This window comes from Lepidochelys kempii, chromosome 20 (genome assembly GCF_965140265.1).
Source record: "Lepidochelys kempii isolate rLepKem1 chromosome 20, rLepKem1.hap2, whole genome shotgun sequence".
In the NCBI taxonomy this organism is placed as follows: Eukaryota; Metazoa; Chordata; order Testudines; family Cheloniidae; genus Lepidochelys; species Lepidochelys kempii.
In genome coordinates this window covers 24,263,542-24,289,156 of record NC_133275.1, presented here as the reverse complement: position 1 = coordinate 24,289,156, position 25,615 = coordinate 24,263,542, and the positions used below count along the sequence as shown (strand labels likewise).

General features: G+C 56.4%; 2 protein-coding genes across 4 annotated transcripts in view; one reads left to right on the top strand and one right to left on the bottom strand.

Moving 5' to 3' along the window:
- Positions 1-3,377, bottom strand: part of YIPF2 (Yip1 domain family member 2) — a 125,727-nt gene extending 122,350 nt beyond the window's left edge. Inside the window, exon 1 of the mRNA XM_073318871.1 lies at positions 3,364-3,377. The gene's annotated coding sequence lies outside the window, so the exon portion shown is untranslated. The remainder of the gene's footprint in view (positions 1-3,363) is intronic.
- On the top strand, positions 2,420-25,358 carry LDLR (low density lipoprotein receptor). Of its 3 annotated transcripts, none has more exons than XM_073318863.1 (18): positions 2,420-2,617; positions 11,235-11,354; positions 11,715-11,837; positions 12,780-13,154; positions 13,929-14,051; positions 15,252-15,374; positions 15,709-15,828; positions 16,498-16,623; positions 17,184-17,355; positions 17,894-18,121; positions 18,373-18,491; positions 19,233-19,372; positions 20,178-20,319; positions 20,473-20,625; positions 20,916-21,092; positions 21,648-21,725; positions 22,316-22,473; positions 23,330-25,358. In XM_073318863.1, exons 1-18 carry the CDS (start codon positions 2,545-2,547, stop codon positions 23,363-23,365), a joined length of 2,586 nt encoding a protein of 861 aa, XP_073174964.1. In that variant the 5' UTR covers positions 2,420-2,544; the 3' UTR covers positions 23,366-25,358. The 3 variants fall into 3 exon arrangements, with proteins under 3 accessions (XP_073174964.1, XP_073174962.1, XP_073174963.1); XM_073318861.1 differs by having other exon boundaries at positions 11,232-11,354; XM_073318862.1 differs by lacking the exon at positions 2,420-2,617 and adding an exon at positions 4,349-9,459.
- The last annotated feature ends 257 nt before the right edge of the window (positions 25,359-25,615 follow it).

Sequence of the window (25,615 nt, the reverse complement as noted above, 5' to 3'; positions counted from 1 at the left end):
GAGCCGCTGTGCAGATCTGCCATTAGCACGGGAGAGACGGTCGTGGCCCAAACGTCGCGCTGGGAGAATTTGCGACCGGTGAATACAGAGAAGCACCAGAGGGGGCCCCACTTTCCGTTCTGCTCACAGGATTAAAAGGGAGCCCAGTCAGAAGGCTGCCATGCTGCTTAAGTCCCACTTAAGTGCTACTGTGAAGGCTTAAGTGGGACTTATGTGATGCATCAGAGGTGGGCGGGGCCACGCTGGACACTAAGAGGTGCTGAGTCCATGACCCTCCCATTGCTAGAGCTAGAAGTCTCGGGACATTCCAGGTGCTCAGGGCCTCTCAGGATGAGGCCTTGAGGATGAAAAGTAGGTTTTAAATCTCCTGCATATGGAAACTTGCAGCTACTGGAGGGACCTGCTGTGGCGTCCCCAGGCTGTGTCTCTCCTGGCCCTATGCCAGCCTTCCCAAGAGGGTTGCTGCAGCTCTGATGGTGGGGGATCCCGGGGAGCAGCGTTACCTAGGGGCTAGAGCTCTGGGCTGGGACTCTGGAGACCTGGCTTCTAGTCCTGGCTCTGCCACAGGCCTGCTGGATGACCTTGGGCAAGTCATGTCACTGCCCCGTGCCTCAGTTTCCCCCCTGTGAAATGAGGATAATGCTGCCTCCTGTGGTGAAGCTCTTTGCGCTCTGCTGATAGAAAGTGCTAACTCAGAGCTGGGGCTTATGATTTATTTTCAACAAAACCAGCTTTCCTTCACTGGCTTGAGCTGGCTGCCATCTTGGCTCGTAATGCGTGTCTCCACCATCCTGCATTTCCTGCAACCTGCGTTACAAAGTGCTGGGCGGCCATTTCAGCCTGTAGCCCTTGATCTTCATCCCTGCATGGCATGAGCTCCCCCCGCGCCCGTGAGTATGACGTAGGCGTGGCCTTGTGAAAGAGGAACACAGGGCTGGTGTTGTGGAGACACGGTTGTAGCTTTTGCTTCAGACATTTCCTCTCTGGTTCAATTTTCTAGCTAGGGTTGGAGACCCGGGTTAACGGGCGTTTTAGGAAGACAGATCGAGTGCTGGGCTGTTTTACAAGGTAGCGTTTCTCCTCCCCACTGTCTCTGCCTTAGATTCATGCCCAGCCCCACCTTTGCTGAAAAACTGAGCAAGAGCGCACCACTGGAAGGCTTCCTAGAGCCCACCACTGGAAGTTTACAGACTGAGGCAGCTCAGGGTACCTTTAGGTCAAGGTAAAATGATGAGAACTAAGGGGTTGGTGCAAACCTGGGTTCGTGCATCCCCAGGAAAAGCTCCAGATCTCTGCTTCCCCGCAGTGGGTTGGGAATGGCTCTGAAAAGCCGGAGGGCACGTGCCTGCCCAGACAGAGTCACTGGGCCTGGGTCCTGTCTCTCTTACTCCAGTTTTTACATCAGTGTCACGCCGCTGGCTTTGGCGGAGTTTCTACTGATCCACGCGGCTGGAAGTGACGAGAGAATCAGGCCTGGAGTTTCTTCGGGAACATATGCCCAGGCACCGAGGCACCAGGCCAGGGCCCTGGATTTCTAGCACGGCACCATCTTGATTTCAGCAGAGGCAGGAGAATTACTCAGCTTTGCTTCATGCTCTTAGCACATCCACCTCTCCCCGGTGAGAAAGCAGCATCAGCCCTGGATTGCAAACAGTGTCGGGAATAAGAACAAGACTTGAGCTGTAGCCCAGGAAAGCTTCTGTGCAAATACACTGGTTAGTCTCTAAGGTGCCACAAGGCCTCCTGTTCTTTCTGAGGAGTCCTTGTGGCACTGTAGAGAGGAACACATTTATCGGAGCAGCGTAGGGAATGCAGCCCCATGGGTTTCAGAGCAGCAGCCGGGTTGGTCTGTATTCGGCAAAAGAACAGGAGGACTTGTGGCACCCTAGAGACTAACCCATTTATTTGAGCAGAAGGGTTCCCGCACTGGCCCCTCACCCGGTCTTACTGGGTGGGGCTGGGCTGGGCTGGGCTGGGCTTACCTAGTGTGACCTTCTGAATTGCTCGAGGCTCTTTTATTGAGTAGCCAGGCTGGCTTGTGCCAGCCCCTTTACTCGGGAATCAGGCCTATCGCTACCTTGCATTCCTGCAGCACCGGGGGAGGGGGGGACCAAAGCACTTTGCTGGCAGGAGTCATTAAAAATTAACTCCTCCATTCCTAGCAGGGGCTCCGCTAGCGGGGACCGGTCTGGGGGGAGACCAGGACGGGCCATTACCATGGCTTCGGTTGGTAAACGACCCAGCCGGGGGGAAACGAGGTCCCCCCCTTGTCTCTGGTGGCCGGCGAGGCGCTCAGCACCCGCCCTACGGCCAGGACCGGGGGGGGGCCTAAGCCGCCCATGTCACATCATCCGTTCCCAGCTCCGCCCCCGCCGGTGAGGTTTGAAAATCACCCCACTTTAAACCCCTCCCCGCCGCAGCCCGTTGAAATGCGCTGACTCCAGCCCCACGGGCGCTGGCCACAGCAGAGCGGGCTCCCGGCGGCGGGTTACGGCGCGCCCAGGCCGGCCGCTGCACCGAGAGGCGCCCCCGGGGGAAGCCGGCATGGGGCAGGCAGGGGTCGCAGCCGCCCGGCTGGGGCTGGCGCTGGCGCTGCTCGTCCTGGCTGCAAGCGCAGGTAGGGGCCGGCGCGCGGCGTCCCGGGCGCGTGGCTAGGCTGGGGGGGGCGCGTGGCTAGGCTGGGGGGGGCGCTTGTTGCCCCCAGGGCGGGCTGGGGGGGGGCGCGTGGCTAGGCTGGGGGGGGCGCGTGGCTAGGCTGGGGGGGGCGCTTGTTGCCCCCAGGGCGGGCTGGGGGGGGGCGCGTGGCTAGGCTGGGGGGGGCTTGGCTAGGCTGGGGGGGGCGCTTGTTGCCCCCAGGGCGGGCTGGGGGGGGGCGCGTGGCTAGGCTGGGGGGGGCTTGGCTAGGCTGGGGGGGGCGCTTGTTGCCCCCAGGGCGGGCTGGGGGGGGGCGCGTGGCTAGGCTGGGGGGGGTGGGGCGCGTGGCTAGGCTGGGGGGGGCGCTTGTTGCCCCCAGGGCGGGCTGGGGGGGGGCCGCGTGGCTAGGCTGGGGGGGGCGCTTGTTGCCCCCAGGGCGGGCTGGGAGGGGGGGGTCGGAGGGAAAAGGGGGTGACTGGGTGGTCCTAGAGTGTGATGTTGGGGCTCGGGGGCCCCCCCCGGCTGGGGCAGGGGCTAGTGACTGCCCGGAGCCCCCTCGCTGCCTCCCCAGCATCGCGGCAGCTAGAGGTGGGGGAGACCCCGCGTTTCTCAGGGTGAGGGGCTTTCCTGCCCCCCCCATTGCCTCCGAGGGGGGGCGGGTTACTGTCAAGCCGCTTCCTCGCTGGGGTGTTTCTCCCGCGTGGGGAGGGGCTGGGAAGTCGGGGGGGGCTCAGCCCCCCCCCCGTGGGTGGGTGGGGGGTGCAGCTGGACTCACCCCCCCCCCTTTCCTAGCCACCCCTTAACCCAGCTGGAAACCTCCAGGGCCCGTCTGTCTCCACCCGTTGCTGCCTCCTAACCCCCTTGACACACGCTGCTCCCCCCGGCGTGGCTAGACCGGAGTTACTCCGGATTGACACCCCAGCGCCGAATCAAACCCTAGACCGTGCTGGGGGGGGCGGTCTCCGTAGAAGGAGGGTTCAGTGATCAGGGGATTGCAAGGGGGACTGATTTGGTCTTGAGGCGCCCCTGAGCCCAAAGTGCCGTCAAGGGGCGTTAGGAGCCCAAAGTGGGGGCGTGCGAGGTGGGGGGCCTGGTGGCTGCTCTGGGGGGGGTCCGCGGTGGGGCTCTGAGGTGAATGGGGGGGTCTGGTGTTGGGGGGGTAACGGGTTTCACACAGCGGGGGGGCACTGTCCGGGTGAGGGGGGGACTGGAGAACTTGGGGGCGAGGGTCTGGCACCGTGGGTGGGCGGGGCCACCCGGATGGGCGGGAAGGAAAAGGGGCGGGGCCCCGCCCCTCTCCCCCCCTCCCTTTCCGCCCCAGCCTGCGCGCGCTGGACTCTCCCCTCGCCCATTGGCTGTGGCGGCAACTGGCCACCGGGGAGGCCCCGCCCCCTGCCCAATGAGAGCTGATGTGGGCGGAGCCCAGCCTAGGAGTCCCCGTGTCTCTCATGACCCCCCCCATGTGAGCCCCCTGGATCAACCCCTCTTCCCACATGACCCCTGAGCCCCCCCCAGGGTCTCTCTCAGTGACCCCCCCCATATGGCCCCCTTCAGTGTCTGCGTCAGCCCCCCTCCCATCATGACCCCAGACCCCCCCCAGGGTCTCTCTCAGTGACCCCCCCCATATGGCCCCCTTCAGTGTCTGCGTCAGCCCCCCTCCCATCATGACCCCTGAGCCCCCCCCAGGGTCTCTCTCAGTGACCCCCCCCCCATCATGAGGTCAGAAGGGACCATTATGATCATCTAGTCCGAGCCCCTGCACAACGCAGGCCCCTATTTACCATGAGGCCCCTAGTGTGTACTGAGCCCCCCCGTGTGTACCCCCCCTGCAAATCCCCTTCCCCCCCATAAACCCAGGACCGTCCCCCCAAGAGCCCCTGGTGCAGGTGTCTCCAGCACCCCCCACCCATGGCCAGCGTCGTGCCCCAGCCAGGGGGAGCGGGACCTGGGGCGTTGGCTCCTTTGCTGACTTGGGGATGTGGCTGATCCCGAAACTCATGTCTGTGGCCAAGCCCTTCTCAGGGTGTGAACGGTCGCCCTGACTGCAGCAGGACCCCGGGGAGCTGCAGCCCGGCCCTGTCCTTAGTCGCTGAGTCTAAAAATCCATAAACAAGCTTCAGAGCCGTGGCCCCAAGGCCATGGCCCCACGTCCAAAGCCCCTTGTCAGGCAGCCTGCAGCGTGTGTCAGAAGGGACCTGCTTTGACATGCCAAGGGCTGTGACCAAGGTGAACCCTCCAGGCCTGTTCCTGGTACACTGGCACGTTTCCGTCCCATCCCCTCAGCGCTTCACGAGCGAGGATCCTGCGTCGCTCTGCGTCTTGTGTCATCACTTACACTAGTGCAAGGGGCTACCCATTCGGACTTGGCAGCGTTTTGCACCTCAGTGTGCAGGAACGTAAATCTGTTCCGAAGGGCTTTGTCTGCACCCAAATGCCTGTTGCTTTGAGTGTCAGGTGGGCATTTCCTTGCTTCCCCTGAGTGGTGGCTGACTGCAGTCTTTTTTTTGGGGGGGATCCCCCTAATTTTTTAAAAACATGCTAGTATTCAAAAGAAGAGAGACACTGCGTGAGTTGATACAAAAGACTAACTGATCAGCTCAGTGTTTAGTAGGGTGTCTTTGAAGCTACATACGGTTTTGGTTCAGGATCTCTCTCCCCCTGTTCAAAATCCCCATGCAGGGGTGAACTCTTGGGGTGTTTTTACCCAGGCGCTGCTCTCTGCAGCCAGGGAATGTGCACTTGTGCTCTGTCCAAGAAAGCAGAGAGTTGTTATATGCCTCTGTAGGCAAATATCTACCTGGATGTTCAGCAACCACAGAGGTCACTGTAGCATTGCTGTGCTCTCCTAGTTACCTCTGTAGCCAAAAATCCTAGTTAGCTGAATCCACAGCCTTGGGCTCCCCCCTTCCCCACCCCCCTTGGGTGCAAACGCTGGGTCTAGATAGCCAGCATTGCTGTAAATTGGGAGTGTACCGGAATTAAAGCTACTGTAGGGGAGCACCTGGATCTTTACTAGTTGCAGATGTTGCTGTCGCATTCATTTAACTAGAGCAAGAGGCAGAGTCCCTTCCCTACAAATCTTCCTTTCCCTCTGACTTCACCAGGGCGCTGTGGGGTCTTGAGAAATCAGTGTTTCCTTTCAGTCGAGCACAGTGAGCTGTATTGAACGTAGGGTGTTCTATTCAGCAGGAAAGGAAACTCATTGCTCATCGTACAAATCTGGCTCATTCGAGATTTCTCTGCCTGTGTCACAGAGAGAGAGAGTTTCCACAACAGGCTGCGTGTCACATTGGGGCTGCTTCTCCTGGCACCCCGTGAGCCAAACTGTGCGGACATAAAGTTAGACTAAGGGCCAAATTGATGATGGTATTTAGGCACCTGGAGATGCTGATAGATTCTTTTGTAAATTCCTCTAGGTGCCTAACTCCCAGTGACTGTCAACCCAACTCAGGTGCCTTTGTAAATCTGGTCCTAAGTCTGTAGAGTAATTACTCTGTTACTTTGTCATTACTTTGCTTTGGCCTTATGAGCTGTTCCTGATCTACACTGATTCCTCCCCCCCCCATGGACTCCTGCCATCTGCGCTAATTGCCTAGTGCCCTTGATTTTCCGGAGTGTGATTCCAGGCCCTCTGGATCTGTTCCCTTGCTTCTCAGCTCCTTCTGAAGGCTGAATGGAGACACGCTGGGTTTCAATTGCTCGTGCTCCAGGGTGACCTACAGCAAAATGCCACTAATGAATGCACATGGTTTTCTGGCTGAGTACAGACTCTGGAGTGAGTGCATTACTCATTCATCCTTCCAGGCGCTGTCAAGGGCATGATGTCGTTGCTACAGGGAGGTGATGCTCCAGACGCCCACGCCAGGCAAAGGGGCTTTGCGATTGGCTTTGCCAGCGATTTGAGGAATTTAACTGTATTCCAGGCATTCTTACAAACTAGGCAAGGGCTGGAGTGATGTTTTATCCTGAACTTGTGACCTGAGAAAGCTGAAATGGAAAGAGTAGCTACAGGCTTCTATAACCAGCACTTGCAGGACTTACGAACGGTCTGTGGCAAAGTGGAACCTGCCGTGGAAGTGGTTAGAAATCGTCTGTCACGTGAAAGGGTGACTTGAGCTCCCCCTAAAAAATCCAGCCCTAAATCTCCAACTGGAGCAAATAGAACATCACAGTTCTAAGTGTCTGCAGTGAAAAGTATTTAAAAATTAATTTGTTTCTAGGACCAGTAGAGAAAAATATACATGTTGCCACTAGGCAATGGTTCCTTTTGCTCTCCACTCTCTCTGTGCAGACAGCAGGTGTGTGTGGTAGGACAATAAGCCAGGCAAAGTTTAATTTGATTTTTAGGGAAGATAATTGAGGATGTCGATTTGAAAAGGAAGTGGTGTTTTTTAGTTGCTTAAACTTTTTAATGTAAATTTCAAAGCGTTTCTTAGATGGGCGTCTGTTCTGGCCAAGATGGCAGGGTCTCTTCCATTTAAACCCAGAAATACTATCTGCAAACCACCCACTCCCGGGGCAGTTGACCATGGTCCGATGGGATGCCGGATGCCCCAAGGCTGGGTTGAGAAAATCAGTTTGGAGAGTCTTGTCGTCTGACTGTCCTCTCCTGGGGCTCAACAGTCAAAATGTCTCCTCGGTGCTTTCCAGCTTTTTGTTGCTGCGGCCATAAAATGGCGTGAAATGGTTTAGTTCTGTCTAATCTAAATCCCCAGCACCAGTGGTGGCTGTCAGGCTGCACCCCTTGCAGTACAAATAGCCTGACAAAGAGATGAAAACCCCATAAGGGATGCTCTTCTTCCACAGTCAGTAGTGCATGGGGCTGCGCTGGGCAAAGCCGAATGAGTGGCTTTCTCCTGCAGTGCATTGACTGAAGTATTCTTCTGAGCAGCCTCCGTCTCTGGCTAGGTTCGCACTAATGGGTTAATGGGAAGTAGGTTGCCTTTACTGGAAATTGAGCAGTGCTGTTGCGAATTGTGCCCAACAATCCTGTTGTTAACTTTGCTTGGGCGCTGCTAGTTTCCCACATTAAAGGTCTGTGTTGGCTCAGCGTTACCTTGATGTGGCTGAGCTGTACGGGGTCCTTGCACTTAAGGCCTGCGAGGGGCAGAAAATGTTGAAATCTGCAAGTGACGCGCCACTTGGCCATGAGCCCCTGAAAGCTTTCCCCAGGTGAATGGAATCACTCGAGCCCTGATCCTGAAAAGACCAAAAGGTGGGCTTAGCCCTGCCATGGGAGCAGCCCCAAAGCTAAGCAAGTGCGTGTATGTTCCCAGGCAGCATCGGGGCCCAGACGAATAGGGATGCTGCGGTGACTCTAAAGTGAAGTGAAACCAAGGGATGTCTCAAGTGCCACTTTGATGTGTCTGACCTTGTAACAGACAGAGCTGCCAGCTCCTGCTAGACGTTTCCTCTGGCTGTAGGACAGGGCCCCAGCCTCAGATCCCTCAAGAATCTAGCGTTTGGCCTGGCTGTGTGTGGTTAAAGTAAACCGCACTAGAGGTTGATGTCCAAGGCTTTCGACTACATAGGGAGACTGTTACGTTGCTGGGAACTGGCTTCCCCAGATACAGATGCTGTTTGCTTTCTTGGATCCTTCTGCGCATCAGCTGACGTCTGTGTAGCGACAACCCCATCTTAGGATTGTCTACGCTTAAAACGCTTGTGCCAAGTAGAGAGGCTCCCGTCAGCGCAGGTGATCCACCTCCAAGAGGCAGTAGCTAGATGGACGGAAGAATTTGTCTGTCGACCTAGCGCTGTCTCCATGGGGACTTGGGTCAGTGTAACTATGCACTCCGGGGTGTGGATTTTCCCCACCCCTGACGGACGTAGTTAAACCAACCTCATTGTTTGGTGTAGCCCAGGCCTTTTGGGGGAGCTGTAAAAAACAGAAGGACACAGGGTTTTGGAGCTGTGTGTTAGTGGAACTTTCGTAGGGCGAAGTCAGATCCAGCGAAGCCCAGTTAAAAATGGAAGGAAAGTCCCAGGTAGCTTGTGGTTCCAATCGAGAGGAGAGGTGGTGTGTGGGCTGTACTTCTCGATGCCTTCCTGCCGGAGCCACAGCTGCCATCTTGCGTCTTTTCCTTCACAGAAAGAACATTACAAAGCAGCCGACTGTTGGCCTCTTGGGGTGCCTTACTGTCTGTTCACTCTTGTCCTGATGTCAGGTGAAATAAGCCATCTAGGCTGGAAAAAATGCCCGGCTCATGTCCATTTCAGTGCCACACGATTTGCAAATTAGTAACCATTCCAGATCCTGGGAAGGGCACTGTGGTCAGGGCCAGCTATATAATAGACTGACTTCTAGAAAGGCTCCAGTCTGCCATTACCCCTCATGACAGGTGCAATCCTGTAACAAGGTGCATACTAGAAATGGACCAACAGCTGCAAATTCAGCTGGAGGGGAGGAAGGTTTTTACTTCAGGCCTCCCGAGTATTTAAACTCGGGTGACGCAACCGGGTGTGCGTGTGAAGGCAGGGAATAGATTTCAGTGTTGTGCCAAAGATGTCCCTGTGGCTCAATCACCTGATGGTGTCTTGTTTGTGTTAGGCTCTGGCTAGCAAACACTGAAGTGTTGGTGGAGCCAGACAGGAAAAGTACTTCTCCTTTGGAGAGCTTATCTCGGAAGATTAATAGCTGGGCTGAGCCCCGGCTGCTGGTGGTGTGATCCTGGCTCCTCCTCGCCGTGCGTTGGGATGACTGCGACACAGAGCCGGGGCGGCTCCCCTGTTTTAAGGGCGTGTGAGAAATGACGTCTTGTGAATCAGCTGAAACTCGGTGGTGTGCTGCAGAGCAGCAGCAGTGGGAGGAAAACCCAGTGTGCCGTGAGTCAGCTCATGCCTGAGATGTGTGTGTGTCTGTTTCGCAGGGCGTGTCGGATGCCAGCTGGGATCTGAGGGCCGCGCACAGTCATGTACTTCCCCCCCGGGGTGCAGGAGCCGGGGCAGAACAGCCTAGTGCCCGGCTAACCCTGGTCTCTTCTAATCATTGTAGTTCACTGTAATTCTCCGCGGCTTGCAGCGGGACTGTCCCTTGAGTTTTGAACATTCTGGCTGACTCCAAGCATCAGACAGTCCCAAGCTGGGCCCCATAAAACCATGAAATCTTAAAAGTGGACTCTCTTGGTGTAGGAACTGGGTGGCCCAGCAGTTAGAGCACTAGCCTAGGAGCTCTGGGTTCAAATCCTGGCTCTGCCAGACTCCCTGTGTGACCTTGGCCCAGTCTTTGGGCCTCCATTCCCATCTGGATATAATGGCCCTACCCTGCCTCCCAGGGGTGTGTTTGAGCCTAAAGACGTTAAAGGCTGTCAGGTGCTCAGCTGTTCTGGTGCTGGGGAGAAGGACCTTGGGTATGGCTGACATGTTTGAGATTTCCCCCAGCAGCTAGGGGGCTAGGCAGCTTCTCTTTTAAATTAAAGCTGATTTGGGGGGGAAGGGGTAGGAATGTAAATCACCAGACCCCAGAAGCTGGGCCTTCACAAAGGCTGTCAAATATCACAAGACTTGCAATAGACATGGCAAGCGTTGGCAGGGCTGAGCCGTTCTGTTCTCGAATCCGGCTTCTGTCCCACTGGGGCAAGGCACCTTCTGTTTCCTAAACCCCACTTGTTCCATGAAGGGCTGATGGGGCCCCGTGTTCTCCACGGGCCGCCGTTCCCCTGCAGCACCATGGGACGTGGCCCTGTTGGGTCCCTTTTAGACTGGTGGATGTGAGCCGTGGGAACTGTGTAGTGGAAAAGGTACCCTGCTTTCCAACCAAAAACTCCCGGCTCCTTCTGGTCGCTTTCACAGTGTCTCTAGTCGGGTGATGGTATTTCTTAGCACGGGTTGAACACCGGCTCCCTCTCTCCTGTGGATGAGCAAGGACAATTCATTTCCTTTCCTCTCCAGCGATGCTTTTCCCAAGGCTTCTGCTTGCATTGGCGAAAGGGATCAAGGCTGGAGGAGCAATTCTTTAATGCTCAGCTGGTGTAGGGAGACCGGGAATTGCTTCATGGCCCCGTGCAATGCCCATATGCAGAATGCCTGTAAAAAGACACTGGTGAAGTCTGGGCCCACTGAAGCCACAAATTCACTCCATGGATCTACCATGAAGATCTTTAAAATGTGGATTCACTCAAGTGGGGGACCCCAATCCCCATGGATAGTGGGGCTCCGATCAGAGCTGGGAATAACAGCTTGCGTCCAAAGATGCTGAGAGACCTTGGTTTGCCCCTCTCGCCCTCAGATGGGTTAAGGGGCCAGATCTTCAGCTGGTGTGAATCAGGATGGCTCCCTTGGCATCAGTGGTCTATGCTGATTTACACCAGCGGATATCGCTGGAGCGAAGTCGCTGTGGAGCAGAGGATCTGGCCTGTTATCTCGCCCGCTGCAGCAGACAGGCAGATGAGGGATACTACGGGCTTAGCTGGAGTTTTTCCAGGGATGAACTCGACTTATAGGGTCTAGTCCATCTCCGGCCATGCAGCGTGGTTCCTGACGGAACATTTCCGAGCGCTCTGCTTCGCTGTCTGCACCCCGGCTGCTGCTGCTCCCCTGGGAGCCTGTCTCGCTCTCCTCTCCGCAGCTAACCTGGTGGCCTCTTGTTTCCCTCGCAGCAGAGGAGAAATGCGGTAAGACCGAGTTCCAGTGCCAGAATGGCGAGTGCATCCCCTCCAAGTGGGTGTGCGACGGGAGCCCGGAGTGCAAAGACGAGTCCGACGAGTGGCAGGAGACCTGCAGTAAGTAGCCACTCCAGGAAACCGAGCAGGGAATCGAGGGCCGATCTCATGGGAGGAGATGTGGAGCAGGGCGGGCCTGCATCGGGGCAGGGGGGACCCCCGGGGGAGGGTGAAGAGCTGTTAAAGGGCAAAGTTGGCCCAAGAAGAAATGGGGGCAAACTGGCCAGGGATCGACGCCAGCTGGAAAGGAGAGGAAATCTTTGAACCATCCGACAGAGGGAGGGAGGATCTGGGCCAGCCAGGGTGAGATGACAGGGTGGCCCGTGCTAGCAGGGACTGGCCTCGAGGTCTCATCCAGCCCCATGTCCCCTGCACCCAGTGCAGTTCCTGAGGCCGTTGCCTGTTCCTTGTCTCCTCCAGAGTTGGTGACATGCAAGTCAGAGGAGTTCAGCTGCGGGGGCCGCGTTAACCGGTGCATCCCGGCTTCCTGGAGGTGCGACACCAAGGCGGACTGCGAGAACGGCTCAGACGAGCGGGATTGCCGTAAGTTGCGCTCGGCGCCGGGGCTGTTCGGGCTCCTGGAGCCAAAGGCCCTCACAGAACGTCCTGCATGTCTGGCTTTAAAGGGAGGGAGCAGGGCCCGGCATCCGAGCGGGCATGTGGGGAGGTGCTGGTGCTGGAGGGACTGGTTTGGTCTAGGGGAAACCGGGGAATCGTGGTTGCGGGGTTCTGCTCCCAGCTCGGGGAGGGGAGGGGGGCTAGTGGCTAGAGCAGGGGGACCTGGGAGACAGGCTCCCGGGTCCTACCCCAGCTCTGTAGCTGCTTTGTTGTGACCTTGGGCACCTCGCTTCACGTCTGCACGTCGAACAGGGCTGGTGCCTAGCTGCAGTTGGAGGTGTGACTGCTGCACGCATAGACAGAGCTGAGTTCGCTCCAGGATCAGCCTCCCAGGCCGCCGGGGACGTGCTCTGGGGGCTGCCCATGCTCCTGGGGCTCTGTTGCGGCCGTTCACGCTAGCTGGCTTGCATGGAAGGCGAAAAGCGCATCAAGTCCTGTTGCAGGGGCCAAGTCTCTCTCCCTAGCCCCCTGGCATGGGCCGCTGATTCCCCCCCCCCCCACCTTGCCCCTCTCTCCAGCCCCCTGGCGTGGGCTGCTGATCCCCCCCACCTTGCCCCTCTCTCCAGCCCCCTGGCGTGGGCTGCTGATCACACCCTCTGCCTTGCCCCTCTCTCCAGCCCCCTGGCGTGGGCTGCTGATCCCCCCCACCTTGCCCCTCTCTCCAGCCCCCTGGCATGGGCCGCTGATTCCCCCCCCCCACCTTGCCCCTCTCTCCAGCCCCCTGGCGTGGGCTGCTGATCCCCCCCACCTTGCCCCTCTCTCCAGCCCCCTGGCGTGGGCTGCTGATCACACCCTCTGCCTTGCCCCTCTCTCCAGCCCCCTGGCGTGGGCTGCTGATCACACCCTCTGCCTTGCCCCTCTCTCCAGCCCCCAAGAGCTGCATGGACGACCAGTTCCAGTGCCACGGCGGGCAGTGCGTCTCCTTGGCTTTTGTCTGCGACGAGGACCACGACTGCGAGGACGGGAGTGATGAGGCTGACTGCCCCGCCCCGACCTGCAACCCCAACATGTTCCAGTGCAACAACTCCGTCTGCATCCCCAAGCTATGGGCCTGCGACGATGACCCCGACTGCCCGGACGGCTCCGACGAGTGGCCCCAGAACTGCGGCGGGCGGGTGGCCCCTGCCCCCAACCCCTGCTCGCCGCTGGAGTTCCACTGTGGCTCCGGGGAGTGCATCCACGCCCAGTGGCGCTGCGACGGGGGCTTGGACTGCCGGGATCGATCAGACGAGGAGAACTGTGGTACGCCGGGCACTCTCTGGGCGGGGCCAGGCAGCTGCCGACTTCTAACCGCGGGGGGAAGGCCTGACGCCTGTGACCGGCTGCGGGCCACATTGGCTCCTGGGAAATGAGTCGGGTTTTCAGTGCACTTCCTACTGGCCCAGTCTCCTGCCTCCCAACCGGCTCTAGTGGATCAGCATCGGGAGAGGCCTGGAACAGCCCCAGATACTGATCTGGGGTCCCGTCCAGGCCCAGGGCTCAGCCGTGTTGGCTGAAGCGTGAGGTGGGGCGGGGAAACCTGGCCTTAAGAAAAGACCGGCCGTACTGGGTCAGGGCAATGGTCCATCCAGCCTAGTGTCCTGTCTTCTGACAGCAGCCAGTGCCAGGTGCTGCAGAGGGAATGAACCGAACAGGGCAATTATCGTGTGATCCATCCCTTGCTGGCCTCTCCCAGCTTCTGGCAAACCGAGGCTAGTGACCCCGTCCCGGCCTGGCTGTCTCCTGGGCTGACCCTGCTCAGGGATGAATTGGGAGTGGCTGATATGATAGTCACGTTGCTCGCCTGCTGCCTGGCAAGCGACCGCTGTGACTGCCCCTCGTTCAGCTGGCGTGTTCACCGGGGCCGGCTCCAGCCCAGAGACGCCGTGTGCTTTCTGGGGTCGGATTTAAATAAAATCCCTCCAGAGCAAGCGGGGTAGAGACCCGAGCTGGCTTTCCCCGGGCAGCGGGAAACGCCGCGCTGGTTGCTTTTGCAGCTGGGTCCTCAAGTCTCTGCCTTCCTCTCCATCCCCTCAGCAAAGCCCACGTGCCGCCCGGACGAGTTTCAGTGCAGTGACGGGGCCTGCGTGCACGGCAGCCGGCAGTGCGACAAGGAGTATGACTGCAAAGACCTGAGTGACGAGGTCGGCTGCGAGAACGGTGAGTGCTGCAGGGTGGGCGCGCCCGAGAGACCCGCGTGACCTGGCGTTCGACAAGCCCAGGGCCGCCTCCTGTGGGCTTGAGCCAGATCACCAATGCTCTCCAAGCTGTCCTAAGACCAATGGTGCCCATTTGGGCCAGAATCTCTAGCCGAACAAGGATTTCTGCAGTCACAAGTCGTGCCTACGTCCTAGGATGGCTGGTACTCCTGGGGGCTTCTGCAGGGGCGCACAATTAATGTGGCCTCCATTTTTCTGTGCCCCCCCCCCCCCCCGCCACAAAAAAAATCTGCTGGGGGACACGCCCCTCTTTCCAGGCAGCGCATCTGTTCCAGCATGCCCGGAGCAGCCTCCGAGACGGGAGGGGCGCTGGACGTGCATGCCTGGGTGATTGATCACTGTCGGGGGGAGAGGGGGCGCAGGGCTGGGTGTACACACGTGCCAATGAGAGAGACTCTGTCCCTCTCCCTTGCTACTGCAGCTGGCTGGTGTGGAAGGGTCGGGCTTTTTATTATGCAGGAGGCGGCTAGAGATACAAATGTAGCAGCCTGCCTGAGTAAATTGATCTCCTTCTTTGAGGCAGAAATGCAGCAGCCTGCCTGCTCGTAACATTGTTAATGTTCCTGGTGTTAGTTAACGATTCCCATTCTCAGTCCGTTCCCCCAGCAGCAGAAAACCTGGGACAGTTTTCAGGCCCCTACACTGCCAGCGTGGTGTAGAGGAGCTTTACCCTAAGTGGCAGGAAAGGGATCCTCCACTAGGAAGAGCGATGCGCTTTCTCGCTCGTTTCCTGTGCCGAAGTGGCACCATGGGGTTCAGGATTTATTTTACTTATCCATTTAAAAGCAAGACTCGGAGGGCAAATAAAACCTTTCCCAAGCAGTCAATAAAATGTCAGGACAGTCCGAACCCAGCACTTCCCAAAGTACCCAGCCAGGTCCAGGACAACGATGGGTTTAGCAAAACTGAGAGACTTCCATGTGGAATTGGCTGCTGTGCTGAGCTCTTAGCTGGAGGAGGGGGAAGACTGAACCCCCCCACCCCATCCCATCCTGGCCTTTCTCTGCACAGCTGGAGGTGAGGCGCTCAGTCGGCAGACCTCTCCAGCTCTTGCTGAGTGGGGCAGAGCAGCCATCCAGGGCTTGTCTGTCTTACAAGAGAAGCCCAGCAGGAAACTCAAGAGACTCTTCCTTCCTTCCAGTGACTACCTGCGAAGGGCCTGACCAGTTTAAGTGCCGCTCTGGGGAGTGCATCACTCTGGACAAAGTGTGCAACCGGCAGAGAGATTGCAGGGACTGGTCTGACGAGCCCATCAAGGAGTGTGGTAAGAGTTTGTTCTGTCGTGCGTTGGGCGTGCTGCCTTGCAGCATCATTGCTCGAAGACACACAACTGGCCAGAGCAGGGCACCATCCATTCAGGGGAGAACAGATGGCTCTGTTGAGCTGGGATCCCAAGTTTCTTGCAATTGGTTCTCTCACCATTGCTGGATCCTACAGACTCTCTGATGGGTTTGAGGAAGGGGGCAGTCAGTGTCGTGCTTACAGACACCTCTGCTCGGGACCTGCGCTGTGTGTCGATGGCCTTGGAGGGGCGGGCAGCTTAGGTGAAAAGCTTTGCTCACCATCGTCCACTCATGCCCCAGTCGGTTTCCTTCCAGATACAAATGAGTGCCTGGCCAACAAAGGCGGCTGCTCCCACATCTGCAAAGATCTCAAGCTTGGGTACGAGTGCCTGTGTCCTGAGGGCTACCAGCTGGTTGGCCAGAAGAAATGTGAAGGTAGGTTCTCCACCCCGCCGTCAACCTCCCGCCAACTGCTGCATTTGGCTTTAAAATCCGCTGCCAGGTGCGGTGACGAGTCTGGAGCAGTATTTTTAACTGCCTCTCGCTGGCCGTGGGGGACATTTCTGTGGCTTTGAGGGGTAACGGCCGCTTTTAAGCAGCATGCTCGGAGACCGCTCCCGACAGCACCGCAGCCTGCAAGCGCTGTCTGACAAGTGAGGCCCGTGAAGGTCCTACTCCGTCCTGACTGGGCCATATTCAGTGCAAAGGCAGGTCCGTTTACCGTCACCAGACGTGTGGCTGTCAGTCCCGCCTTGCTGTGCAGGGGGCTTTGCTCCGTCTAGCACAGCTGACTTTCCACAGGGTCCCGCTGATGAGTTTATGCGACCTCCGGCTCTGGCCACCATCCCTAGCCCTGAAATTGGGGCTATCCGGTTTTTATAATGGTGGTAAATGTAGCTCCCTTTCTGAAGCCCATTCCCTGCTCTACCTTGGCAAGACCCTTTTTAGTATCTCCTCTGGGATTGTGACACAACAAACGCATGCGGCTCTCAGCCTCCCGGGAATTAAAAAAGAAAAAACTTTTCCCTATGTAAAATCTCTGCTGGGACGTCCTGTCTCTTACATTTCAAGGGGTTTTTAACTGCTTCCTCTTGGGGTTTGCAGATATTGACGAGTGTCTGAACCCCGATACGTGTAGCCAGACCTGCGTGAACCTGGAGGGAAGTTACAAGTGTGAATGTAACGAAGGATACCGGCTTGACCTCACTACCAAAACCTGCAAAGCCGTCGGTAAGTCAGCAACTCCTGGTTCTTGGGGGCACCTCTTTTGGTTTACACTCCTGTATCTTTTGGCCAGGCGGGGCTAAAAAAATACTGCAGTATTCTTGGGAAAACTGGGGTTCGCTTCACTGTGCAATGCAGCATCTGGTTCCTAGTCCCTCCGTGCAGCCAGGCTGGTTCAGGTCTGCCTCTTGCCGGTCCCAGGTCTGTCTCTCAGCAGTCCCTGCTTTTAGGACCATTCCCCATCAGCGCTTCCCAACCGTAGGGTCAGGTGACTCACCAGGAATCTGAGAGCAGGATGTTTGCTTAAGGAAACTGTTGCAAGTGGTTAATGAGAAACCCACGGGCTATTTCCCAGCGCCTGGCGGTGTCAGGCGGAACCGCCCTGTGGGATGGTAGCTGTGGCCACGGCAGGTGTCTTGGTGTTGGACTGTGTCTATCGCTGTGAACTTCCAGCTCTGCCGGGCTGTTCCCTCTTCCCGCTCGCGAAGGGGACCGGGCGCATCTTGCCTGGGTCTAAGCTAATGGCCCTGTCTCATGGCCCCCCTCTTCCTTCCCGTCCCTGCTAGGCACCATCGCATACCTCTTCTTCACCAACCGCAATGAAGTGAGGCGCATGACGCTGGATCGCAGCGACTACGGCAACCTCCTCTCCCACCTCAAGCACGTGGTGGCCTTGGACTTGGAAATCGCCGAGCGCAAAATCTACTGGACTGACCTGTCTCAGAAGAAAATCTACAGGTACAGCCGGTTCTGCTGGGGCAGCCTGGCTTTGCTAGCGATGGGCGCGACCCAGACCTGCGCTGGGCAGGGGTAACCCAACCCAGCAGGGTGTGAAGGCCGCCCCCAGCTGATAGACCCTCCAGCAAAGAAGCTAATCCCGTTTCCCAGTGGAGGGGGGTCCACATAGTGAAACCACAAGCCCCTTCATGGTAGCCCCAGCAGAGACTCCCGTGAGGTCTCCTCCCTCGGCTGGGAGGGGTGATGTGGGCTGGGGGAAGCTGGCCCTGCTGATCCCTAGGCTGTCCTTGTCCTGTGCCTAGAGGATGTCTGTCTCCAGGACTGTTGGTCTGGTGTCTTCTCACCAGTGCCAGAGTTTGCCCTTGATCCTCCGCTGGCAGAAACCGTCGCGGTTCCGTGGCATTCATTGGCACTGCCCTGACTGGCCTGTTGTCTCTGCTTGCCTGCAGCCCTGCTGCGAGGATGCGCTTGGTACCACTCCTCCAGTGTGCCTTGGTCCAAGCCCCAGGCTCTAACCCATCTCTCTTCTCCCCGGCAGCACCCAGATAGACCAGGCTGACAACTCCACCCACCACACCACTGTGATCAGCACCGGCCTCCAAGCCCCCGACGGCATCGCCGTCGACTGGGTCCACGGGAACATCTACTGGACGGACTCGGAACTGGGCACCGTCTCTGTGGCCGACCGGGAGGGTGCCAAGAGGAAGACCCTGATCGAAGAGCCCGGCTCCAAGCCACGAGCCATCGTGGTGGACCCCAGTCACGGGTACGTGGCTTTAAAGCCGTCTCGTGTGTAACGGGAGGAGGGGAAGTGCCCATCAGAGCTCCTGCCAATCTATGAGCATTCCCTAGGCAACGCAGACAGATGAGGCATCTGATGCCCTGACTGGAGAATTCAAACAGAGATGGGCTTGAACTCTGTGCCCAGACTCAGAGCTTTCTTCTCCAGGTTGTGCTAGCTTAGCCTGTCCCCGGTGAGCAGTGGTTTCTAATCTCCTTGTGCCTCCCTCCTGGCAGCTTCATGTACTGGACGGACTGGGGGACTTCTGCCAAGATCGGAAAGAGCGGGCTGAATGGAGTGGACAGCTTTCCTCTGGTGAAAGACGGCATTGAGTGGCCTAATGGAATAACTCTAGGTATGAGGGGGGTGTCTGTGGGTCCCACTGTTCCCTGCCAGAAGGGTGAGCACAGAACTGAAGGAATGTTCCCTTGAGGAGAGCCTGGGTAGGAGAATGCAGGGGGAAACCGATCGGAAACCAAAGGGAATTTGGCCAATATGGTTTCGCTGTCCTGGGCACTGTGCTGCAGTGACCCCTTTCAGCCCAATATTTCTATGGGTCGAAGAACAAACACCAGGGCTAGAGTAACGAGCTTGCGGGGGGTGTCAGTAACACACACTGAGGAGGGTTTATTGGCCAAGACTTTCAAGTCTGGGAGCCCAAAACTAAGCTCCTCAGGGAGTGAGTTTCTTGGGAGCTTCTGAAAATCAGGCCACTGACTTAAGCACCCAAATATAGATCTTCTGAAGGCCAGAAATTGTCTAAAGCGAGGCTCCTGAAACCATCTGTTGTGTCCCATTTAAATCGGGTTTCTTTGACCTCTTGGCTACGCGGAGGTTTCAGGCACGCGTACGAGGTGTGCTGGTGGGTCTTGTTGAGCCAAAGATGTCTTTGGAAGCTCTTGTTTCTGTAGCTTTGGGGAGTGTTAGCACAGAATGGGACGTAACGTTCCTTTCACGTGGCTGGATTCTCCATGGCTTGGCTGAATGGGGAGGCTGGCTTGTCTAGAAGGTCTCTTAGCTGAGTGCTCCAGCTCCCTGTGAGATCTCTGCTGCCCTGGAGCCCCTGGAGCCTTCACTGTACCTGGGTCCATTTCAGATCTGGTAAACCAGCGCCTCTACTGGGTAGACTCCAAGCTGCATTCCATCTCCAGCGTGGGCGTCAATGGGGGCAGCAGGAAAACCATCCTCGAGGACCGGGAGAGACTGGCTCACCCTTTCGCAGTCACCGTCTTTGAGGTGAGTCTTGGGTCTAAGCTCTCCTGTCTTGGATCAGCCTCGCAAAATCATGGTGGAAACTTAAACGTCCCGGGACAAAATCAAAGTACCTGCCCCTGGCATCATGGGGCTCCCTGCTTTCAAAAGCAGCTTGTGATGTGGGTGCCTCTGTGATTGCCCGACTTGACACTTCAAAAGAGGCCTGGCTTTTTCCCCCGCTCTCCCAGCGAGCACTGAGCACCTGCCCTCTGAAAATCCAGCCACTTTAAGGGATCCCAAGTTGGACACCCCGGTAATTGCTAGTCACTCTTGAAAAACATTCACCTTGGAGTTAAAAGCCTCTCCGTGTCCCGGCACCTGATGTAGCTTGTGTTGGTGGGTGACACTGCATTACAGGCTCCAACCTGGTCTGACACCACCCCGTTCTGCTGGGGGCTGTGTAGACACAATGGAAAAGCCCGTCCCAGGAGCTTACGGCTGACGTGCTTTGTGCACAGGGGCTGTTCCGAACGTGGCCGGTCTCCTGACTCGGCTCATCTGACGAATCACTAAATTTCTAGCCTCTCTTCAACCCCCGATTCCATCCGTTGGGTCGACTGCTTAGAGGAGGAAGGTCTGGGACTGCCTGGACCTTGCACCATGCAGAGATCAGTGATGCAACTTGCTGTGGTTACAGAGGCCAGGCATTTGTCTGCCTCTTTGTCAGTATTTGCTCTTGTGTCCCTGGCACGTACTGTTGTGTTTTCGGTGAGTGGGTGTCGGGAGGAGTCAGTGGCTAACGAGGGGGCGGCTTTTTTATTTTTTTCCATCTCGAATCCCACTTCAGGATAAGGTGTTCTGGACAGATATCCTCAATGAAGCCATCTTCAGCGCCAACCGCCTGACTGGTGCCAACATCACCCTGGTGGCGGAAGACTTGTTTTCCCCGGAAGATCTCGTCCTGTATCACAACCTGCGGCAGCCAGCAGGTACGGAAGGTGCTCATCCGGTCGACCCGGAGTGTGCCGGCTGCGGGACTCTCTGCCCCCACGCTGGGATCTCCTTGCAGAATCCCTCTGTCTGTCTCTGGAGCGCCCCCCCATTGCTTTCGATGCTCATGCCTGTACTCTGTGCCCTCCCAGGCGTCAACTGGTGCGAGAACCACCCTCTCCCGAACGGCGGCTGCGAGTACCTGTGCCTCCCGGCCCCCCAGATCACACGCCACTCGCCCAAGTACACCTGTGCTTGCCCCGATGCCCTGCACCTCGCTGCGGACATGAGGAGCTGCACCAAAGGTACGTGGGGGAATCGGTCACCACTTCTGCTGCCAGCTCGATGGCGTTTCCCGCTGCCTCTGTGCCGAGTTTTCTGTAGAAGGCCTGGTCCTGTTGGAGGGGGCAGGAGTGTTCCCTGGTGGTTAGAGCAAGGGAGTGGGTAGCCAGGACTCCTGGGTCCTATTCTCAGTGCAGTCGTTGACACCCAGCATCACACAGGGAAAGTCACTTGACCTCCATAGGCTGCCAGTAAAATGGGCAGAGAAACCTCTCTTCCCACCTCTCCGCTAAGTGTTAAATTCCCCTCCCAGATCCTGAAGTCCCAGCGGCCCCCAGAACCACGCCTGGGAGACCTGCCGCCAGCATCACGCCTCCGGCCCGGCTGCTCACCACGACCAGCGTGCTGAAGCAGACAGCAAGGCCGCCGGCTGCCACCCGTGCCAGCCCCGACCTCACCACGCCAGAGATGGTCACTCTGTCGCAGCAGGGTAAGAGTGTCTTTCTATTTCTCCCCCCACCCCCGACAAGCTCAGGGGGCAAACAGCCTCACTTCTGCAGAACCATAGCTAGAAATGCTGTCCAGCAGTTAGAGCAGAGGGGACTGGGAGTCCTGACTTCTGGGTTATGCTCCCAACTCGGGGGAGGGCAACATGGTCTAATGGTTAGAGCCGGGTGTTCTTGGTGTCCGGACACCTGGCTTCTATTTTTCAGTTCTGGGAGAGGAGTGTATTCTCATGATTAGACGGCAGGGGAGAATGGGAGTTGGGACTCCTGGGTTCTAATCCTGCCAAGGCATCAGCTTGCCTGAGGTCACTGGGCTTCTGTGCCTCAGTTTCCCCACCTGTAAAAGGAGGCTGATGCAATCAGCGGCAGAAGAGCCAAGAGTCAGCCAGTCGCTCTGTTGGCTACTGTGACGGTGGGATCTCTGTACAGTGCCTGGGATAGACAAGCCATCCTTTCCACCAGTCCCATCCTGTCTTGAACGGCCACTTGGCTCCTGCCCTTCTGCCACGTGCTAACTGGCTTCTCCCCCCTTCCTCCAGCTCGCAACGACGTTGCTGCTGAGACCAACCAGGACAAGCACAGCGGCCCCACTGTGCTCTCCATTGTCTTGCCACTGGGTAAGTTCCTGTTCCTAAAACGCTGGCTGCTCTGAGCAGCCTCCTTCTCTGCGAACGAAATTGCCGGGGGCTTGGATCCTGGCTGTTCCCTGCCTTGGTTGCCAAGGCGTCCGGTCATGGCCATCGGGTTCAGCGGCTTGCCCCAGTCTGGAATTGGGAAGGAATTTCTCCCATGAATGCGTTAGGGACCCCTGGGGTGGGCGCCTGCCTCAGTTTCCCCATCAGTATAATGGGGAATAGCAGCGCTGTTGTGGAGATTAACACATTGGATTCTGAGGCACTCATAGTCCCCATCAGCGGGGTCTAAGTACCAGAGAGAGAGAGAGAGACCTCCGTTACCTCTGATCCATCTTTCCCTCCCATCGGTGATTCTCTGACCTCGGCTTAAATGCTTTGCCGGATCAGGACCGGTTGGGGGCCTCTGTGCGCCATGGGAATTTCACATCCCAGCATCTTCCGTAGTGAATCGATACAGACTGTACCATTGCCTCACGGGGGCAGGGATTGAATAGAACTTCTCAGGTCTTGTGTTTAATTCCAGCAGTTACAATAACGTTTCCTCCTCCTCTTACCTCTCTCGCCCCCCCCAGTGCTCATTAGCTTAATCGCCTTCGGTGCTTTCCTGGTGTGGAAGAACTGGCGCCTCAAGAACACCAACAGCATCAACTTCGACAACCCCGTCTATCAGAAAACGACGGAGGACGAGATTCACATCTGTCGGAGCCAGGACGGATACACGTACCCATCGGTAAGCCAGTTCCTGCCTCTCTGCTAGCTGCCAAAATCTGCTTGCAAAACAGAGTTCTGACCTGTACGCCAACCGGGAGGTCTGCAGTCCCTGCTGAGAGGAAGGTGGCAAGGAGCCCAGGGTCCAAGTATGTCCCCAGTCTGTGCTCTGCTAGGAGTCTTCCAAGAGCCGCAGGCATGGCCTGCACGCAGGGCTGGCAGCCAGGAACGTCTGAGCAGAGCTGGGCTAAAAAACCTCTGCTTCGTCCGCAACTTTGGAAACTTAAAAAAAAAATGTTTCCGGGTTTTTTGTCCGCTGGTTTGGTTCGGAGTAGCTTTAACTGAAAGGAATTGCTTAGACAAAAAGCTGTGTCAAACCCAAACAGTTCAATCGGGACATGTTGAAACTGGCTGCTTCAAAAACGCAGTGAAATTGACGCCTGTGTTTGAGAAACATTTGCGGGGTCGCTGAATCTGCTTTGTCAAAAGTTTTTTTGGTTTTTGTTTTGTTTTTTCCCCACCCAGCTCGGGGCTTTGGCAAAGTCACTGCTCATCTCACGGGGATAATATTTCACACCTCCTCGGGATCCTGGGAGTACCACTACCCCCTACTTGATGGAATCAGAGTAGTTGACTGTCCTAGCCCCCATACTGCCAGCAGCTAAGAGGAGTTCTCCTTTAGCACAAGCAATTTCTGAAGCAGAAGTTCCTGCCTCCTATTTCCCAATGGCCGATACACCCTGGCTAGTCAGAACTTCACCCAGTAGGGACAAACCCTGAAGTCTGAAGCAGCCGCTTTGTTTGGTTTCTGAGGCTTAGCTAGATCCCCACCCGAAGGAGACCCCTTTGGTAACGGCTGAAATGTGTTTCCTTGACAGAGACAGATCGTCAGCTTGGAAGACGATGCTGCATGAACCTGGAATGTGCCTCCCGCCAGACTTTGCTGCTCGTTTCACGGGAGGGAAGGACGCGCCACGTCTTTCTCCCCCCCTGACTTTTTGATTCTTTAACGACCGTCCAATCCGCCCACAGTGCCGCACCACTTCCTGAGTAACTTGATGAGCCTGCGCTGCTTCTCCCCCAGCACACTGTTCGCCTGGCTCTCAGGGGAGGAGACGCATGTGGTTTGACTCATGGGGTTTTTATGTTTTATATATTTAATACTTTTTGTATCGGATGCAGTCAATTTCCCCCAGGGACGTACCTGCTGGTTTTCTTCCGTTTTTATCTGGGGAAAGAGAATTTTTCTTACGTGGGAAATCGGGGGGGCTGTGCAAAGAAACACAACTTCTCTGGATGTAAGCTGGCAGTCCCCACGGCTACAGCTGGTCAATTTCACTAAAGGGCTCAGGGCAGAGAGGAAGAATGGAGCCTGATCTGTATCAGGGACTTAAAAACCAAATCGGTGCTACCATCACATCTGTACTCGGTGTCTGCCTGCGTGCGCCCCTTCTGGGGAATGGATGTTTGCTTGGCTCTGGAATCCCGCCCCCCACCCCGACACATATGCATGTCCCATGTCTCTTTCCCAAGCAGGATAAGTCTTCAGACACGCCCCCCCCCAGGCAAATATGGCACGACCCACGTGCTTCTCTCGGTCAGCGACACTGGCATGTGAACAGGACGGTTCTTTGGAGATGGGCCGGTGCAGTTGCCCTTCGCCGATTCCCGTCGCCGGGTTCAAATGTTGTAACTTCTCCCCCAGCCGCCTTGCACTTTTTGGGGTTCTCTTCAGGGGGGGTTGTATATTTTTGGTAACTTCTTTTTTTGTACGGTCTTTCATTTTTTCCCTCCTTCCCTCTTGCGCTGCAGGGTTGGCAGAGCACGGGGGGGGGGGGGGGGGCGCAAGGAAGAAATCCAAGTTGGGCTCAAAGAGGTCTCGTTGCGTTGGCGCTGTGCTGATGCTTAGTACTGTACGTCCTCTGCGCACCTGGCTGGGAGGGCAAAGAGGAGCGGCTTGTGCTGGCCAGGGCAGTAGGAAATGTAAGCCATGATAGTGGGCTCTGAATTTTTATTACTGTTTACAGTTGCCACATGCCTTAGCACTTTGAGTCTTGATAACAGCTAAGCCGGCTGCCTTCCCCTGCCCCCCAATTCCTCCCTCCCTCCCTCCTGCTTTGTCTGAATGCTTTTTACAGCCCCACCCCTGGAACTGCCCTTTTTTAAAAAAAAAAAACAAAAAACAAAAAAAACCCTGCGCAGGATTCTGCACCCTACCAAAAATACCCAGAATGAAAAACCTTCTAAGCTTTTGTGAACGATGGAGCTTTTCTCTACCCGTGCTCGACAGCGTACTTGAGTTACTGGCATTCCCCATGTGCGTATATCTTGCGTTGGAGCGACTTTGCTCACAAACGTGCAGGATCAGGGCTTAAATGTTGCCTTTCTGATTTGGTACCTTCCCTATTCAGCCTGTCTGCGGGGGGGGAATTCTGCATAGATGTGAGTTTTAATAATCGAGGTGTGGGGAAGGCAGTGTAATGTTCCGGGATCTAAAGGTTAAAGATAACAAAAGGGCAACTCTTCCCGCCTTGGCTTAGCCACCCTTTCCCTCGGGCCAGGGAACACGGCTACAGACCAACGCAAAGAACTCGCCCCTTTCTGCCTGAAGCTGTGACCAATTCAACTTTTCTTATTTTGAAGGGTGTAAATAATGTCTGTGTACAGCTTATACATAGTATCTATGGTCACACACACTGGCCTTTTGTGTGTGTTTGTAAATGTTTGGCTGGAGCCATTTCCTGTATGTAAAATATGATTTATTTATTTTCTCAATTTCATGGTTGCTGAGTTAATTTCTTCCTTCATCCCCCCCCCCCCCCCTCTTTCTATTTTGTTTGTGGGGGTGGGAGGGTGTCTCCACCTGCCAGCCAATTTTTCAGTGAATAAAGGGATTTTTGCACTACTGACCGGTCTCCGTCACAACTGGCGCCTACTGGGGAAAAGTGTCCTCTACAGTCAATAAGTGTCACAGATTTAAAAAAAAATCCAAGTGTTGAAATTTCTATTCTAATATGATCAATTAAATTTTGGAATGGAAACTATCAGTAGAAACTTCACCGTGTCCTTCTCTTTGTAATTAATATAGACTCTTAATTAGTTACATCTCCCTTTTGAAGGAGGGGATAAGGTTTGTGGAGGTTTCCCCCCCACCCTCCCACCCC